A 16,315-nucleotide genomic window follows, 5' to 3' on the forward strand; every position below is an offset into this window, starting at 1 on the left:
TTCAACACCTGCGAGGCACGAGGTTACCCCTAGATGAACACGGAGAAAGAACAGAGACCCAAAACCAACAACCACTTGCAAAACTCCGACCCAACCCCAAAACCCCATCAATCAACCCCCAAAAAGACCAGTCTACATGAAGAAGATGGGTCTCACCATCATACGCAGCTTATCAGCAGGGCTGTGCTCACTGCTTTGATAACTCTTCTTGATATATCGTATTGTATTAGCTGCTACCAGACCCGCCCCGCACAGCCTGGGAAGCAGTGTACGTAAATTATAGATTTAATATTTATCTCCCGCCGCCGTGCAGACGTGAAGTATGTTTAGCAGCACTTACTCCAGCTCAGTAAAGCTTTATTTATAATTTCTCCCCCCACGCTGCTCAGCATCGCCGTAAAGCCAATGGCTTATAACGCACGCCTCCGTTTCCTAACGACGCCGGGTGGGGGGGAAGGAGAATTTTACTATCGCATCTTCACATGCTGATATTGCCATTAAACCAGAGTGCTGGAGCACCCAGCTGCCGTTTACAGCCGCTAAAATTGGTGGTCGTGACCCATGATGGGTCGTTGGGTTTGGATTTTTGGAAGGGAAAGGTGCTTGTCATCATTATATTGCTTGCTGGTCTCGTTCTTTTATCCCCAGTTACAGGTTATTTAAGGATTTGGCAATCCTGGGTGATTTTTTTGGGGGTTTCAGAGTCCTAAATGATGTCTTATCCCAAGAGAAGAGTGAAATCAAACCTGGCAGAGCCCCAAAACAAGAAGCCGGTGACGTAACCGATTGGGAGCAATGGCTTTGCCGGCACCTCTCGGCCTCTCCCCGGCTGCACAAGCAGCCGCCAGCGCCAAAGCGAAGCCAAAACCCCGCCATGGGTCAACCAGGGCCTCCCATGCCCTATTTTTCAAATAGAGATCACGCTCTTCATTTGCATATATGCAAATAGGGGCCAATTACCTTGCCAGTCGTGCTGTTTGAAAAACTCCTGCGCCAGCTGTTTAAGGCAGAGCCCTTGAAACCAATTGAACCCAAATTATCTTCCCATTTCACGAGCTAAAGCCAACAGATCCGAGCAAAACAAGATGCGAGGGCTGGGAGATGCCGCCCATGCCTTGGAGCAGCTCTGAGCGCTCATCCCTCCTCCCTCACCCCAAATTTTCCTATCCCCAATTAAGCAAACCCAATTCCCACCGGATTCTTGCCCTCCTGCAGATTTCCCCTACAGCCCCCGAATTTTCCTTAAGATTTCCATCCCAAACTGCCACTGAGCACAACCGCACAGCCAGAACCCACCCCGCGTGCTGCTTGTGCTGATAACTCCCAGGAGAGATTTGCTTTCTCCTTTTTCTAATGGCGCCTCATTGTAGCTGCTAATTAACCCTGAGACCCGCTAAAAAACCCCAACTCTTTATATCCCCCGACCCCGTGAGCACTTTAGCAGCTCTCCCTGTGCTGCACTGTGGGACGCCCCTCCGAGCGCATTTATTAATAATTCCATGTATTTCCAGAGAGACTCGCAGTGGGGTCTTGTCTTTCCCCAGCAAATCCTGAGCTCGCCGGACGGGCTATTTTTCTACACTCCTACTTTTGCAGAGCGGGAGCCGCCAAATTCAACACGACGCCTCCGGGATGCTGCAACATCCCCCCTAAAAATGCATTGCAATGGAATATGTTGTCCCCCCGCAACACCTGGGCATGGTGTGGGTTAATGCCCAGGTGCCAGGGTGCAACCCTAGCAGCCTCCCCATGCCAAAAATTCACATTCCCTCTTCCTTTTGCATTATTTTTCATCACGGATCTGCAAATCTCCAGCAAACCCCATGCAGATGTGGGGGTTAATCCAGAGTTAAGTGTGGCATGAGAAGGAGATACCATATTATAATCCTGCGCTGCAAAGAATTGGAAATGTTGGGGTTTTTTCCCCACCAAGAAACCTCTTTTCCAGCAACAGGCTCTGCTTTGCATCCCGACACACAAGAGATTCACTTCTGGCAGCTCTCCCTGTGTTGGCATCAGGAAGATGCAACATCTGGACGCTGCCCCCGAGCATGGGGGATTATGGAAAACCTCACCTGGGATCAAGGGTCTCATCTCCAGCTGGTGCTGAGCACAAAAACCACCCCGGAGATGCAATTCAGAAGGAAAAAAAACTAAAGTGAATTATTTGTATCCAGCCTGGTTTGTCAGAGCTCTAAACTGAAGCGGATGGATTAGATACAGATGTTGAAGTCTGGAAAAAAAGGTGTTGAGCCCTTGGCAAAGTCTGATCTGGGACTTGGGCGAGCAGGGACGGACCCACCGATGGTTTTACTGCTGCTTCGTCTCCCGTTAGGGTGAGGATTACGACACCGGCAGCTAATTATTGGAAAGCACGGCTCATGGTGTTAATCTAGGCTGGAGCCTAATCCCAGTCAGGGCTAATTAGTGGAGCTGGGAGCGGCAGGGAGATGCTCCAAGGATGCTCTTGGGAGCAAGTCTTGCTGCGTGCCTCAGTTTCCCCGCTTGCAAGTAAGAGCTTTCACAAACCCATCTGAGATCCAGCGAAAATCCCATCCCGGAGTAATGATGAGGGGTTATTAAAGATGCTGCTCCTCTGAAAAATAAGTGGAATTTGGAATTTTTCCCATCTAAAACCCCACAGTCCTCCCTAAACCGTCTCTTCTTCCAGCTTTAGTGGGAGATCCACAGACCTGGGGTGGGCAGAACTGGGAAAGATAATTAATTTCACTTAAGAACGAGGATGAGGGTTCAGGTTTAGATGCTGCCATCAGGTTTCCCCCGGAGTTAAGCATCCCAGCGAGGTGTTGGTGGGGTTTTGCTCTGCCAAGGTGGTCCAGGAGAAGTCGGTGACCGTGACCCAGCTGATGAATTCGCTTATTTATTTCTCTATTTGCAGGAAATCCAATTATCCCATATTTCTGATTGGTGACAAATGAGGCAGCCATCGATTCTCCCCTCCATCCCCGGCTCTGCCGGGAGCGCCCTCCGCCCACACCATCGATTCCTGTGCCGCGGAACTGCTAAGGGATTATTCGTAATTTTTCTCCCCGTTTTCCCTCTGAACAACTTCTCTGCGGCACAACCTCGGGCAGAGGAGGGGGAACAAAGCCCAGCACCAGCTGGAAGTGCCAAGTGCTACTAAATCCACTCTTTTCTTGCAAGTTGGAGAGTGATGTGCAGCTTTTTATCCCAAAAATGACCTGGAGGGAGCTGGAGGCGTTTGGGTTGTCACCTTTGTTAGTGAAACTGGGTGCTGAAAAGCAGTCAAAGCCACCCTGAGCCTTTCCGAAAAACCCTCTGTGCTCTCATGGGGAATGTTCTGGAGGCAGCTGGGGTTTTCTGGATGTGTATGGGAGTAGGGGATGGATGGATAGATGGATGGATGGATGGAAGGAGAGAGGGATGGAAGGAGAGACAGAGTGATGGAGGAAAGGATGGATGTAGGTACAGAGAGAGGTATGGAGGGAGTGATGGAGGAATAGAAGGATGAAGGGATGAAGGAAAGGATGGAGAAGTGGCGGGATGAAGGAAGAGATGGATGGAAAAATAGAGGGATGGAGGGATGAAGGAAGGGATGGATGCCAGGAGGAAGGAAGGGATGGAGGGATGAAGGAATAAAGGAAGGGATGGAGGGATGAAGGAAGGGATGGAGGGAGGGATAGAGGCAGGGATGAAGGAAGAGATGGGGAAAAATAGAGGGATTGAGGGATGAAGGAAGGGATGGAGGAATAGAGGGATGCAGAAAGGGAGAGATGGAAGAACAGAGGGATGGAGGGATGATGGAGGGAAGAATAGAGGGATGGATGGAGCAGAGGGATGGGTGGAAGGAGGGATAAAGGGACAGACAGACTGATGGGTTCATGCAACTAATACCTGCACATCCTGCATTACAACAGACACAACCCACAGGGATTTCCAGCCACAGCCTTTGGCCCTGGCCCAGAAAAGCCCCTCGCAGGCACCAATTTGGCGTTCAGCGCATCCCAACCTCCCCCTCACCCCCAGCACAGGATTTTGCCGTTTCCCTCGGTATCTCCCCCAACTCAGCCCCATCCGCTGCCTTTTCCCCTCCGTCCCCACCACCCTCTCGCTGACCAAAGCCAGATTGCTGATTCCAAGCTCCCCTCTCCTCCCCAATTAACGCTCCGTGATTAATAATCCCTTTGCTCTCCCAGTAATGCCGCACCGCTAATAAGATTAAAACATATCTCTCTCCTACAGCACTGATTCATAACGCTGATTTACGGTTACTTTGCCGCTCTTACGGAGAGGATACACACGGCTGTTACCTTAATCCCTATCCATCTCCGCACCGTTGAGAAATAACTGCTAATTAATACCTTTCTGTCTCCCGACTGCTTCCAGATATGCCCAGCTATCAATATTTGTCTGCCTTCTTGCTCCTGATCTCCAAGGCTGATAGAGCAAACTCCCAGTCCTGCTCGATGTGTTATCCCTGCAGAGGGGATTTTGGCATTTTGGGTTTTTTTGCCCCCAAAACGGTGACATCCTGGAGGTCCTTGCACCCCAGGTTTGATCACAGCAAAGCTGATAAATTAGAGGAGGTTTTTCTGAGCATCTTTTCCTGGGGACGAGCTCAGCTCCATCTCCCCATGACTCCACTTGTCCCATATCCAGCCCTATTCCTGCATCGCAACCCCACATCCCCCAGCCAACTGGGATACGGAGCATCCTTAGATAAACCAAACAGCCCCATTTTTCACCCCATTGCATATTTTCCTCCTCTGCCAGGAGACCCTGGACTGGCCGAGCCAAGCAGCTGGATGCTTTAGGAACGACAGAAAGAGCTTGGGAGGCGAAAAAAAGGGCAAAAAGAAAAATATCGGAGCCTCTGATCTGATGAATGTGGCAGGGGAGGCCGATGCTCTGCTTTTAATAAAACATAACGAAGCGTAGGATCATAAAATATTTCCTTTAATTCAGTGCTCCCGCGAGGGTGGGTAAGAGAGGCTGGGTAATGCGGGAGGTTTGCCTCGCGGCTCGCCGGGGGGGTCAGCACTGCTGGGGTTGTTAAACAGCCCATTTGAAAGCATGGAAGGGCTCTTCTTTCCATTTCCAACCCAGTTTGCGGGGTGGGAAGACGGAGGGCTGTGTAGACCCCCATAGAGCTGAAGCGCATCCCTCTCACTGTGCAGTTTGGGGGGTCCCCACCTCCAGAGCCGCATCGCTTTACCCCACAAAGATGGACCTTTTGCAGTGGAAATAGGTCAAAAAGCAAATTGAGGTGGGATGTTGGACTCCCATCCTCATCCTCAGCGAGTATATATGTGTCTAAGCATATATATTAAAAAAAATACTATATATATATATGTATCTATCTATACACACACATCTCCAAGGCAGTGTGGCGTAACAGATTAACATTCTTGCGTTAAAAATCTCCCCACATCTGCTTTGTCCTCCACCCAGCACTAAATATAACCAATTCAATATGCTCCTCTCCCTTCGCCAGAGAGATAACATTGTTTAAATAAGCCCTTTCAATACGAAAGAGCCGGGTTGTTGTCTCGCGGCGGGAGCTTTGTGCAGATCGGGAGCCAGAGGAGGGTGGTCCATGCAAATCAACCCAGAGCCACCAGCATCCCCAACATCCAAATGTCCAAATCCCACCCCCTTCCAAATCATTTCCCACCACGAAGTCGCCCAGATGTAATTTCCCCGCTCTAAACAAAAATACCCAAAGAAATTAAAGACGCGTTTCTAGGAGCGGATGATGGGTTTAATTTGGAAACCTCGAGCGTCGCTGCGCTCCCACGCTGCTGCTATAATTATAGCGGCGTAAATTCGCTCTCCGTCAGGAGGAAACCCAACCATCTCCAGCCAGGCGACCGCTTGCGAAGAACTTCCGTAGGAAAGCAAATAAAACAAAGCCGCGATAACGCAACGAGAGATAAATGGAGCTTAAAAAGAGCCGCCTCCGCTTACGGGAAATATCTCATGATCGAGTCGCGAGGCGGGGAGATGGTTTGAGTGGAGATGGAGGTTTTTCTGTAGGAATTATGGTCTATCCGAGGCCAAATCAATGGTGTTATCACTCAGCCTTGTTCCTGGTGGTGTTATATTTTTTGCATCCTTTCTGGAGTAATATCGACCCGTTACACGATGCTTCTCCAGCATTTCTACATGGAAAATCCCCGCTCCCCAGCAGCTCGCTGGATATATTTTGGGGTGGTGGATAAGGTAAAGTTGCCCAAATTGTCCCACCCCACTCTGAGTCACCGTCTCCTTCTGCAACGCAACTTGGCAGGTGCATCTTTGGGAGAAAACCCAAGAAAAGCAGTTAAATTCAAGCAAGGCTCTTGGGATGCTCTTGGGCACGGCAAAGCGTGTGGTCCCTTCATCTTGCAGCTCATGCAGAAGCTAAATCTGCAGGGAACAGGGCTTTTCTGGGCTTAAAAATATGAGGAAGATGCTTGATGGAGCAAAAAAAACTATCTCTGATCGTAGTACATTAAGGGACGGCCGGAATTCGCGCTGGAAATCTTCCCAAGCACGACTTAGAGCCAAGCTTTGAACTCTGCTCTCTGGAGGTGCTAAGCTGGGATGGAAATCTAAATCATTTGGCCATTAAAATGCCTTTCTAGATCACTTCCAGCCAAACCAAGGAGAGAGAGATATATATATTTTAGAAGGAAAGATGGAACCAACAGCCAACTTGCCAAGAAGAAGGTGCTCGTCTCTATGAGAAGACTCATGGGGTACAGGGAGCTCAGCTCACCCGCATCCCCACCACATCAAAATTGGGGTGATTCTGCTGATTTTAGTGATACCTGCTGAGCTGGAGCCTCTTTCTCCTCCTCCTGATGTTAGGGCCCATCTCTTGGTGCCCAAAACGATGCCAACTGCCAGGCAAAAATCTCACTTGTCATCATTTTCCTCTCTCAAGCATTGTCAGCCCCAAGTGGAAAACCAGCCCCAGCACGAGCACCATCAAAAGCAACATTCCTAACAGCGAATCCAGGGTTATCCATGACACTCATCCCAAAAAACACATCTCCACGGCTGGCCGTCCACCCAGAAGCAAACCCAAGTGTCCTCCTGCATCCCACCCATCACCTGAGGGGGACCAAACCCCCATTGTTCCGCATCTTTCCATCACTCTGCATCTTTCCATCGCGCTGCATCCCTCTCCAAAGAAAAAAAACGGTATAAATATACGTACCCAAACCTCCATCCTGCTCCAAACCAACCTCCATCCTCGCTCCAAACCAACCTCCATCCTCGCTCCAAACCTCCATCCTCGCTCCAAACCTCCATCCTCGCTCCAAACCAACCTCAATCCTTCCCAACCTCCATCCTCATCCCAAACCAACCTCCATCCTTGCCCCAAACCAACCTCCATCCTTCCCAACCTCCATCCTCACTCCAAACCAACCTCCATCCTCACTCCAAACCAACCTCCACCCTCACTCCAAACCAACCTCCATCCTCGCCCCAACCTCCATCCTCCCTCCAAACCAACCTCAATCCTTCCCAACCTCCATCCTCGCTTCAAACCAACCTCCATCCTTGCTCCAAACCTCCATCCTTGCTTCAAACCAACCTCCATCCTTGCTCCAAATCTTCCTTCTCACTCCAAACCTCCCTCATTGGGCTTGTCAGGATCCTATTAATGATAATTTTTGCTTCTAGCTAACACCAGCACCAATTGCATTTCAATGGAGCAGCTCCTCTGCTGCCAATACACATACACCAGGTGCTAACGTTGCGAGATCACAGAACTGCAGTAAGGAGGGTCCCCCCAAAAAGGTCTCAAGGTCACCCCACTAGATAAGCACATGGGGAGGGCTCCGACACAGTGTTTAGGGAGGATAAACCAAATTTTTCAGCGAAATGAGAGTAAAAACAAACACCTTCCCCAGTTCAAATGCTTCAGCAGACCCTAAAAACTTCATTTTATAGAATAATTCTATAGAGGGAACCATGGCGGTGGGTTATTGTCGCCACATTTTGCTACGAGCCCGCCTGCCCTTGGCACTCTGGGTGACTCCAGCCCCCAAAAGCGTCGAAAACAAGCCCGTGATTGACAGTTTATTTTAGGAAGGAGAAGGGGAAAAGTAGGAAGGAGATAATGCTGGGGGAAGAGATAATGTGAGCGCCAGTCATTAGTGACAAACAAGCCCATCAGTGCTCCAAGTGCCTCGGCAGCAAGCAAACAAAAGGGCAAAGAGAGCAGCTTGGCAAGGGAACAGAACCGGCGGCATCAGCTGCATCCTCCTCCTCGCAGCGGGGTTTGTGATGTGCGAAGTTTGCAAAGCAAGAGCTGCCCCTCCAGGAAATCAAGATTTGGGGGCTCCTTGCCTCGATTTGCCTTTTTGCTGAGAAAAGAGCGAGACTTGGTGTCCCAGAAACCGCGGTTTTCTCATAGAAAATAGGGGGGAAAAGCCCAAAGCGCTGAGGAAATCCCATGGGTCCCAAGCGGGGTGATGGTTTGGCCTCCCTGTGCCTGGTCCCAGGCAGGTCCTGGCCATCCCCATCCTTGCTGGGATAAGGTGTTGGCTCCATCCCACCTTCCTGGGAGGTTTTTCCCTCAACAAGTGCTGCAGGAGCCTTCGCAGGACCCTTGTCCCCGTCTCAGCCTAATTCCCGAGCCATTAGCACATCTGGATTAAATCAAACCCGCTCTTATCACCACACAGCGGAGGGCTTTTCATCGGCAGATCTTGGCAAAAGGAACAAGGCAAAGCTGGTCAAGCTTTCCCAGTCAAGCATTTTCTCACAGAAAAGACCATTTCTGCAATGACAACCAGGAAAAAACCCCAAACCATCTCCCCGGAATGGGAGGTTTGTGAGTACATGGTTCATGTCACATCTGGATGCTCCGTGAAAAGCCATCGATGCAGGAGCTGAGCTGCATTGCCACGTTGCTCAAGCGCGGATACAACACCAGGGTACAGACACCTTGCCTGCAAGTGCTTGAAGGCATCGGAGAAATCATAGCGCGTACAGGAGGCCTGTGAGGTATATAGCATATGGCATATAGCATTTAGCAGGCAGCATATAGCACTTTGCATTTAGCATGTAGAATTTAGCATCTTGCATTTCGCATGTAGCACATCGCATTTAGCGCCTTGCATTTAACAGGTAGCACCTTGTGTTTAGCAGGTAGCACACTGCATATAGAACGTAACACCTTGCATTTAGCAGGTAGCATATAGCACCTTACATTTAGAATGTAGCACCTTGCATTTAGCATGTAACGTATAGCACCTTGCATTTAGCATACCTTATTTAGCACATTGCATATAGAAAGTTGCACCTTGCCTTTAGCACATTGCATATAGAAAGTTGCACCTTGCCTTTAGCACCTTGCATTTAGCTTTAGCATATAGCACTTTGCATTTCGCATGTAACATATAGCACCTTGCATTTAGCACGTAGCACATTGCATATAGAACGTAACACCTTGCATTTAGCTTTAGCATATAGCACTTTACGTTTAGCACCTTGCATTTATCACCTTGCATTTAGCATGTAACATATAGCACCTTGCATTTAGCACATAACACATTGCATATAGAACGTAACACCTTACATTTAGCAGGTAATATATAGCACCTTGCACTTAGCAGGCAGCACCCTGCATTTAGTGGGTAATATATAGGCATCTTGCATTTAGCGCATTGCATATAGAATGTTGCACCTTGCATTTAGCACCTGGCACTTAGCTTTAGCATATAGCACTTTGCATTTAGCTTGTAGCACGCTGCATTTAGCACCTTGCACATAGAATGTAGCATTTAGCACTTGGCATTTAACCTGTTGCACTTTGCGTTTAGCATATAGCATTTAGCACACAACAAGGGCTACTTAGCTCAAGGCTCTTGCAAGCAAACCCAAGACCTGTACCACAAGCCCTTATTTCAGCAGCAAGGGGAGCAACATCCCCAACCCAAACCCTCCAGCACCCCTAGGCTGGACTTTTTTTGGGGGGGTGCTAAGAATTCCAAGGGATTGCTTGTTGCAGGAAAGGAATTTGGGGGGTAAACGCCGCAAAACTGAGCTCTGACACCTGGGGGAGCTTCTGAAATGCTCAGGGACAACCAGGGACCAGCCACGATTTGATGCTTCCATGGATTAATAAAGCCCGGACTATCCAATGGGATGAAGTTCAACAAGGCCAAGTGCCGGGTCCTGCACTTTGGCCACAACAACCCCCTTCAGCGCTACAGGCTGGGCACAGAGTGGCTGGAGAGCAGCCAGACAGAAAGGGACCTGGGGGTACTGATTGACAGCAAGCTCAACATGAGCCAACAGTGTGCCCAGGTGGCCAAGAAGGCCAATGGTATCCTGGCCTGTATCAAAAATAGTGTGGTCAGCAGGACAAGGGAAGTGATCCTTCCCCTGTACTCTGCATTGGTGAGGCCACACCTGGAGTATTGTGTTCAGTTCTGGGCCCCTCAGTTCAGGAGGGATATTGAGGTGCTGGAGCGGGTCCAGAGAAGAGCAACAAGACTGGTGAAGGGACTTGAGCACATGACCTATGGTGAGAGGCTGAGGGAGCTGGGGTTGTTCAGCCTGGAGAGGAGGAGGCTTAGAGGTGACCTCATTGCTCTCTATAACTACCTGAAGGGAAGTTATAGTCAGGTGGGAACTGGTCTCTTCTCCCAGGCAGTTAGCAATAGGACAAGGGGACATGGGCTTAAACTCTGCCAGGGGAAGTTTAGGCTGGATATTAGGAAGAAGTTCTTTACGGAAAGAGTGATCAGGCATTGGAATGGCCTGCCTAGGGAGGTGGTGGACTCACCGTCCCTGGAGGTTTTTAAACTGAGATTGGACATGGCTCTTAGTGCCATGATCTAGTAAATGGGCTGAAGTTGGACCAAGGGTTGGACTTGATGATCTCTGAGGTCTTTTCCAACCTAGCCAATTCTGTGATTCTGTGATTCTGTGATCTCCGCACCCCAAAGATGCTCATTAGCTTGGAAAGGTATAAGGCGAGGGGAAGATCCTTGCATGTGTTAAAGGGTTTTATTAAGAGCTCTGGGTTCAAACTGTCAGCTCGAAACTGCTCAAAAATGGAGCTGGTGGGATGAGAAAAATTGGGCTAATTGGGGAAGGGCAATTAGTACGGCCAGGAGGATTTTCGGACGGTGCTGCGTGGCCTGGATTTACCGGAGAGCAAAGCCCAGGCTTCATAGAAATGCAGAATCCACAGAAATAGTAGGCGAGGATTAAAAAATGAGGTGACCCTGAGCTGAATGCACGATTTGCCGGGGAAAAGCAGGAGGAGGAAGGGATGGAGGGAGCGTGGGATGGCTTTTCAGGTCAGTGCCGCGTTCGCAGGTGAATCGGAGCAGGTTTCGCTCCCACGTGGCGCGGAGGACGCTCCTCCTTTCCCCTCGTCCCCCCCAGCGCTCAAACTCCCACCAAACCCCTCTTTTCTGTAAGCGAGCTCAGCAGAGACGCGAGCAGGTGGTTCCCATCGCTTCAGCAAAAGCTGCACGCCGGCATTTTCCTATGGAAAGGGCAAAATCAAGAGCTTTTCCAAGCTTACAATGAAGGGGTTGAATGTGAGCTGGGAAAACCCCTGCGAGGAAAAGCATCAGGGGGAAAGGAGAGGGGGGAGAAACGCAGCTTGCTGAGAAAATTATAACCCTAAAGGGATTTTTCCGAGCTGGTTTTTGGCTTGAAGAAGTGGCACAGGGATGACCCTTAAGACAGATCCCTGCAAAGCCCGGCCCAAGCAAACCTGGCCTTTTGGGGCAAAGCCCAGAAAACCCATAAGCAGCTTCAAATAAGAAGCTACACTTGAATTTTCCCCATCTCACGAGGCATCAGGGGGGTGGAAACAGTAGCTCAACCAAATTGCTCAGATAGAGACTATATAAATATCTCACCCAGATCAAAACTTGACATATTCAGCCCTTTCCTTTCATGTTTGCAAAACACGGCTCTGATTTTCCACGGCTGTAACACAAACCCCCGCGAATGTTTGACGGCGACATATTTCAGGCGACAAGCTGAGCGCCAGCTCGGATTTCAACAATGCCAAAAAAACCCTGGTTGCAGATGGGGCTTCCCAAAATCTAAGGGGGGGTGACCAGACCCTGGGGCTCCATCTCCATCATTATCCCTGGTCCAGCCGTTCGCCTCCTCCGCGCGGCCTCGTTTTCTCATCTTGACGGCTCTTTAACCCACTTGTAGCCCTGCTCTAGGCGGCTTTTGCTGGCCAAGATTGAGCTTGTTAGATATTAAAAATAAAAGAGCTGTGTTACAAGGGGCGATGCTCCCGGGAGGGGTGTTTAACACATGGGCAAGGATGTGGCCGATCTATTGCACAAGCAGCTTCGTTCGGGTAAAGAAAAGGGCTTTTTGTTACGAGGCGATGGATGGAAACCTTACGAATATTCCTAATAAAGGCACAGATGCTTTTGGGGTGGGAAGGATCCGCAGCGCTTGGGATCTTGTTGCTCCTTGTGGATGCGGCAGCGATGGGGTCACTGTGTGGTATATAAAGTGACAATAAAAATAAGCAAGATTCCCCCCACAAAATGACATGGCAGGTGTATGGGAGACACACAGAGCAAATACACTAAAAGCAGTGGGAGTTTTGGGCATGTGCCCCCCTGTGCGTCCCCAGGACATGGGGCTGGATGCTGATGGATCCCGTGTGAAATAAAGCGCTGGGAAGGGACAAAATTCCTGGGGCACGTCCTTCTCCCCACGGCGCCCGCAGCTCCGGCCAAGGATGCTGTCAGCCACGGAAAAGCCATCTGCCCGCCCAGTTTTGGGAGCGAGCGCTCGGCCTCCGCGGCTCCCGCTTCCCAGAGCAAAGGAAGGCACCGGGATGCGTGCGCCGATCCCAGAATGAGCCCTTTTGCAAGGATTTTTAGCCGTTTGCTGAAAAAGCACAGTGCAAACTGGTTTTTTTTGGGGGGAGGGCAAGCATTTCTCTACCGAGTGCTGGGAGATGCTTAAAGCAGCTGATGCTCAGGATACAGGAAAGTAGCAAAGTCCCAGTGTGGTTTGAAGAGCCCAAATCTGGCTCGTGGGTGCCCAAACCCGACAAACCCGCTCACGAGACCCTGCTGAACACCACGATCCTCCTCCCATATCGTTTTATAACCCACATTCCGCCCCCAAGGGCCACCAGCGTCCTCCAGACCCATCACAAACCAACTTTCTTTTTCCCCACCAAAATAGGCACCGCAAGCACCCGCTCTCACAAATCAGCAGCAGAAGAGCGATCGCCCAATTTGCAGAGATTTAAAACCAGGATACAGAGTGGAAAAGCGATCCATGGATATGATGGACAGCTTGCCGCTGGGGAAAAGCTCGGGGGACGCGTTTTTCCTTGGAAATTATCTACCCGTGACCTTAAAACGGTGGTGGAGGTGGAGAGGAGATCCAGGTGGGAGGCAGGACTGGATTTGGGACGTGTTCCCCCCACCCTGAGCCACGCGGGTTCGATTATCAACCGCGTGTTGGGCAGTTGGGATGCTCAGGATGCTCGGAGCAAACCGGGGAGGGGGGAAAAAAGCAGCAGCCGCAGCCCATCAAGCAGCACATAAAACCCATCGGGAAGGGGGGACCGCAAAAAGGGATGCAGGAGATGCACGATGCTTTCCCGACCCCGGTTCAGCTAAATCCGAGCCTAAACCCAGCGGTCCGTGGTCCTCCAGGGATTGTTTTGGAGCTGCTCGCGATGCTGGGGAAGAATCGGCTCCTTTGTGTGAGCTCTCCCCGCTTAAGCCCGCAGAATGCGGCCGCCGCTCCCCCCCCGCGCCCTGCAGCAGCTGACGGTGCCTTTCCGGAGAGGAAAAAGTACATTATAAATAAAAAAACCCAATAAAACAAGAGGAGATAGCGAGCTCTGCTCATCCCTGGATCAGGCGGCGCTTGGCAAAGCCTCTGAGGCTCCGGAGAGCAGCCGGGTCTCGCTGTGCTCATTAAAGAGCCGCCACCTGAGACCCCAGAGCGGGTGATCTGGGGGGGCACGGGGAGGGGGATGCGTGGGGAAACAGGGGAAAGAGAAGATTGATTGTCTGCGAACGCACACGAAATCAAATTGCACGGCTCCCCCGCCGCCGGGATGCGGGGAGGGGAAAGTTTCCTGCCCCGTTAATTTTACCTCCTGGGAGCCCCGTTTTTGGGGATGGGGTTGGGGTGAAAACCTCAACAAAGGTAAGCGGGAATCAAAATGTTCATTGGGGATTGGGGGCTGCTGCTCCATGCTGGGTGCCCCCTCCCTCCCATCTGTGGGGTTTAGGGCACCCCGTCATATATCCAAAGGGCTGAGGGTCCCTTGGGTGTTGCAAAATCCCCCAAAACACTCATGGGGGCCCCCAGGGCATGGACCCCGTACGGAGCGAGCAGAGCCAGGAATGGGACTCACAGCCAGAGCCCCAGTACGGAGCAGGGACAGGGATACTGGTCCCCTCTCAGTGATGCTCAGGGGTGAGGGACGAGCATCCCCCATCTTCTCACCCTGCCTCCAGTACCCAATTACTGGGTCCAAAACACCTGCCCTATTAACACATCCACTATTAATTGCTCCCCTATTAACATCTCCCCCATTAACGGCTCCAACACCAGCACCCCATTAATGGGTTTCAAACCCCAGTTCGGGGGGGGGGGCACCCCATTGACGGGTCCAAACCGGTCACTCCATTACCAAGTGACTCCAAAACCAGTCTCCCATTATCGAGTCCAAACTGGGCGCCTGCTCCCCACCCCACAGCCCCCGCCCCGAGCCCCTGGGGGTGCAAACCCCAAATCTGCCGCACTCTTACAAGGGTACAGGTGGGTTATTTTTGGGGGGCTGACACTCACCCAGCACCAGGTCCAGCAGGTCCCAGAGCAGCAGGCACAGGAGGGGGCTCATTGTCCGCATGATGCCCACGCGCGGGGGCAGCCCCATTGGGGGGCTCACCGGCCCCCCACCCCTTTATCCGGGGGGCAGGCGGGCATGGCGGTGGGGGGTTCAGCCCGGGTTTTGTGTCCCCCCCCGCAGCTCCTCGGCCCGCACCCGGCGTTGCTGCCGCCCTAAGCCGATTTATTGCAGCGGGAGCGGAGCGAACTGGCGGCCGCCCGCCCCCGCGCCCCCCCCGCTGCTGAGCCCGCCCCGGCCCGGCCCCCGGGAGGGGCTATGGGGGGGGGGGCGGTGAGGATGCGGGAAAGGACGGAGAAAGGGATGCAGGATTTAGGGGAGGTGCGGGAAGGGTTGGGGGTGTATTGGGGGGGTGGAAGCGGGGAGCACAGGGTTTTTGGGTGGGGGGGTGGTACACAGGAGGCAATGTGCGATCCAGCGGGGGCAGGGGAAGGATGCGGGATGCAGGCAGGGATGTAGGGTGCAGGCAGGAAGGCAAGATGCAGGTAGGGATGTGGGGTGCAGAAGAGGGAAGGATGCAGACAGAGATGTGGGGTGCAGGCAGAAATGTGGGGTGCAGGCAGGGATGCAGGGTGCAGGCAGCAGGGCAAGATGCAGGCAGGGGGATGTGGAGTGCATGCAGAAGTGGGGGGTGCAGGCAGAAATGGGGGTGCAGGCAGGAGGGCAAGATGCAGGTAGGGATGGGGGACGCAGGCAGGGACGTGGGATGCAGGCAGGGATTGGGGGTCCAGGCAGGGATGGGGAATGCAGGCAGGGATGGAGGATGCAGGCAGGGATGCAGGCAGGGATGGGGGATGCAGGCAGAAACGTGGGGTGCAGGCAAAAGGGCAAGATGCAGGCAGGGATGGGGGATGCAGGCAGGGATGCAGGCAGGGATGGGGGGTGCAGGCAGGGATGAGGGGTGCAAGTAACCAAAGGGAGCCCCGGGACTGCAGTTTCCATGTGCCCCCCTTCCTCCAGCAGTTCCTTGCACCCCAGGATGCAGCCCTGGAAGCACTGAGTCCCCCCAGAACGCACACACCCGCCGGGGATGCGCCCCCTCCATGGCCCTGCTTTGCAGTGCCCTTGTTGTCCTCCAGCTCCCCAGATTTAATTGGTTCCTGGACATAGAGGAAAACGCAAATACCATTTATACAGAGCGCAGGTAGGGAGCGGGGCAGCCCGGGGCTCACAAACACCCACGGCAGAAGAGATCAGGGGGCTGGAAGAAGCTTCTCCTCCAGGTTTGAGGCCTTTTTCTGTTGCTATTCCACCCTAGAAGCAGCGTTTCCCTAAAACACATCTTTTTTTCTTTACAAAATCAGCTTTTTTACCACTGTTTCTCACTTTTTTCCCAGTCCCGTGTGCTCACCCCAACACCTTTTCTTACAGCCCTCAAAAGCCTGGCTTAACACCACGGCTTCCCAAAGTCATGCGAAAGCCCCTTCAAAGTCAACCCCATGTAAAATAACACCCCCA

At 51.9% G+C, this 16,315-nt stretch overlaps 1 protein-coding gene across 3 annotated transcripts in view; it reads right to left on the minus strand.

Annotated features, from left to right (window-relative positions):
- IGSF21 (immunoglobin superfamily member 21) overlaps positions 1-15,069 on the minus strand; it is a 41,338-nt gene extending 26,269 nt beyond the window's left edge. For all 3 annotated transcript variants that reach the window (XM_065855145.2, XM_071798506.1, XM_071798507.1), the window contains exon 1: positions 14,800-15,069. In XM_065855145.2, the coding sequence (XP_065711217.2) occupies positions 14,800-14,887 (88 nt within the window). In that variant the 5' untranslated portion in view covers positions 14,888-15,069. The remainder of the gene's footprint in view (positions 1-14,799) is intronic.
- Positions 15,070-16,315: the final 1,246 nt, after the last annotated feature.

The sequence above is a fragment of the Patagioenas fasciata genome, chromosome 23, assembly GCF_037038585.1.
Source record: "Patagioenas fasciata isolate bPatFas1 chromosome 23, bPatFas1.hap1, whole genome shotgun sequence".
Taxonomy (NCBI): Eukaryota; Metazoa; Chordata; class Aves; order Columbiformes; family Columbidae; genus Patagioenas; species Patagioenas fasciata.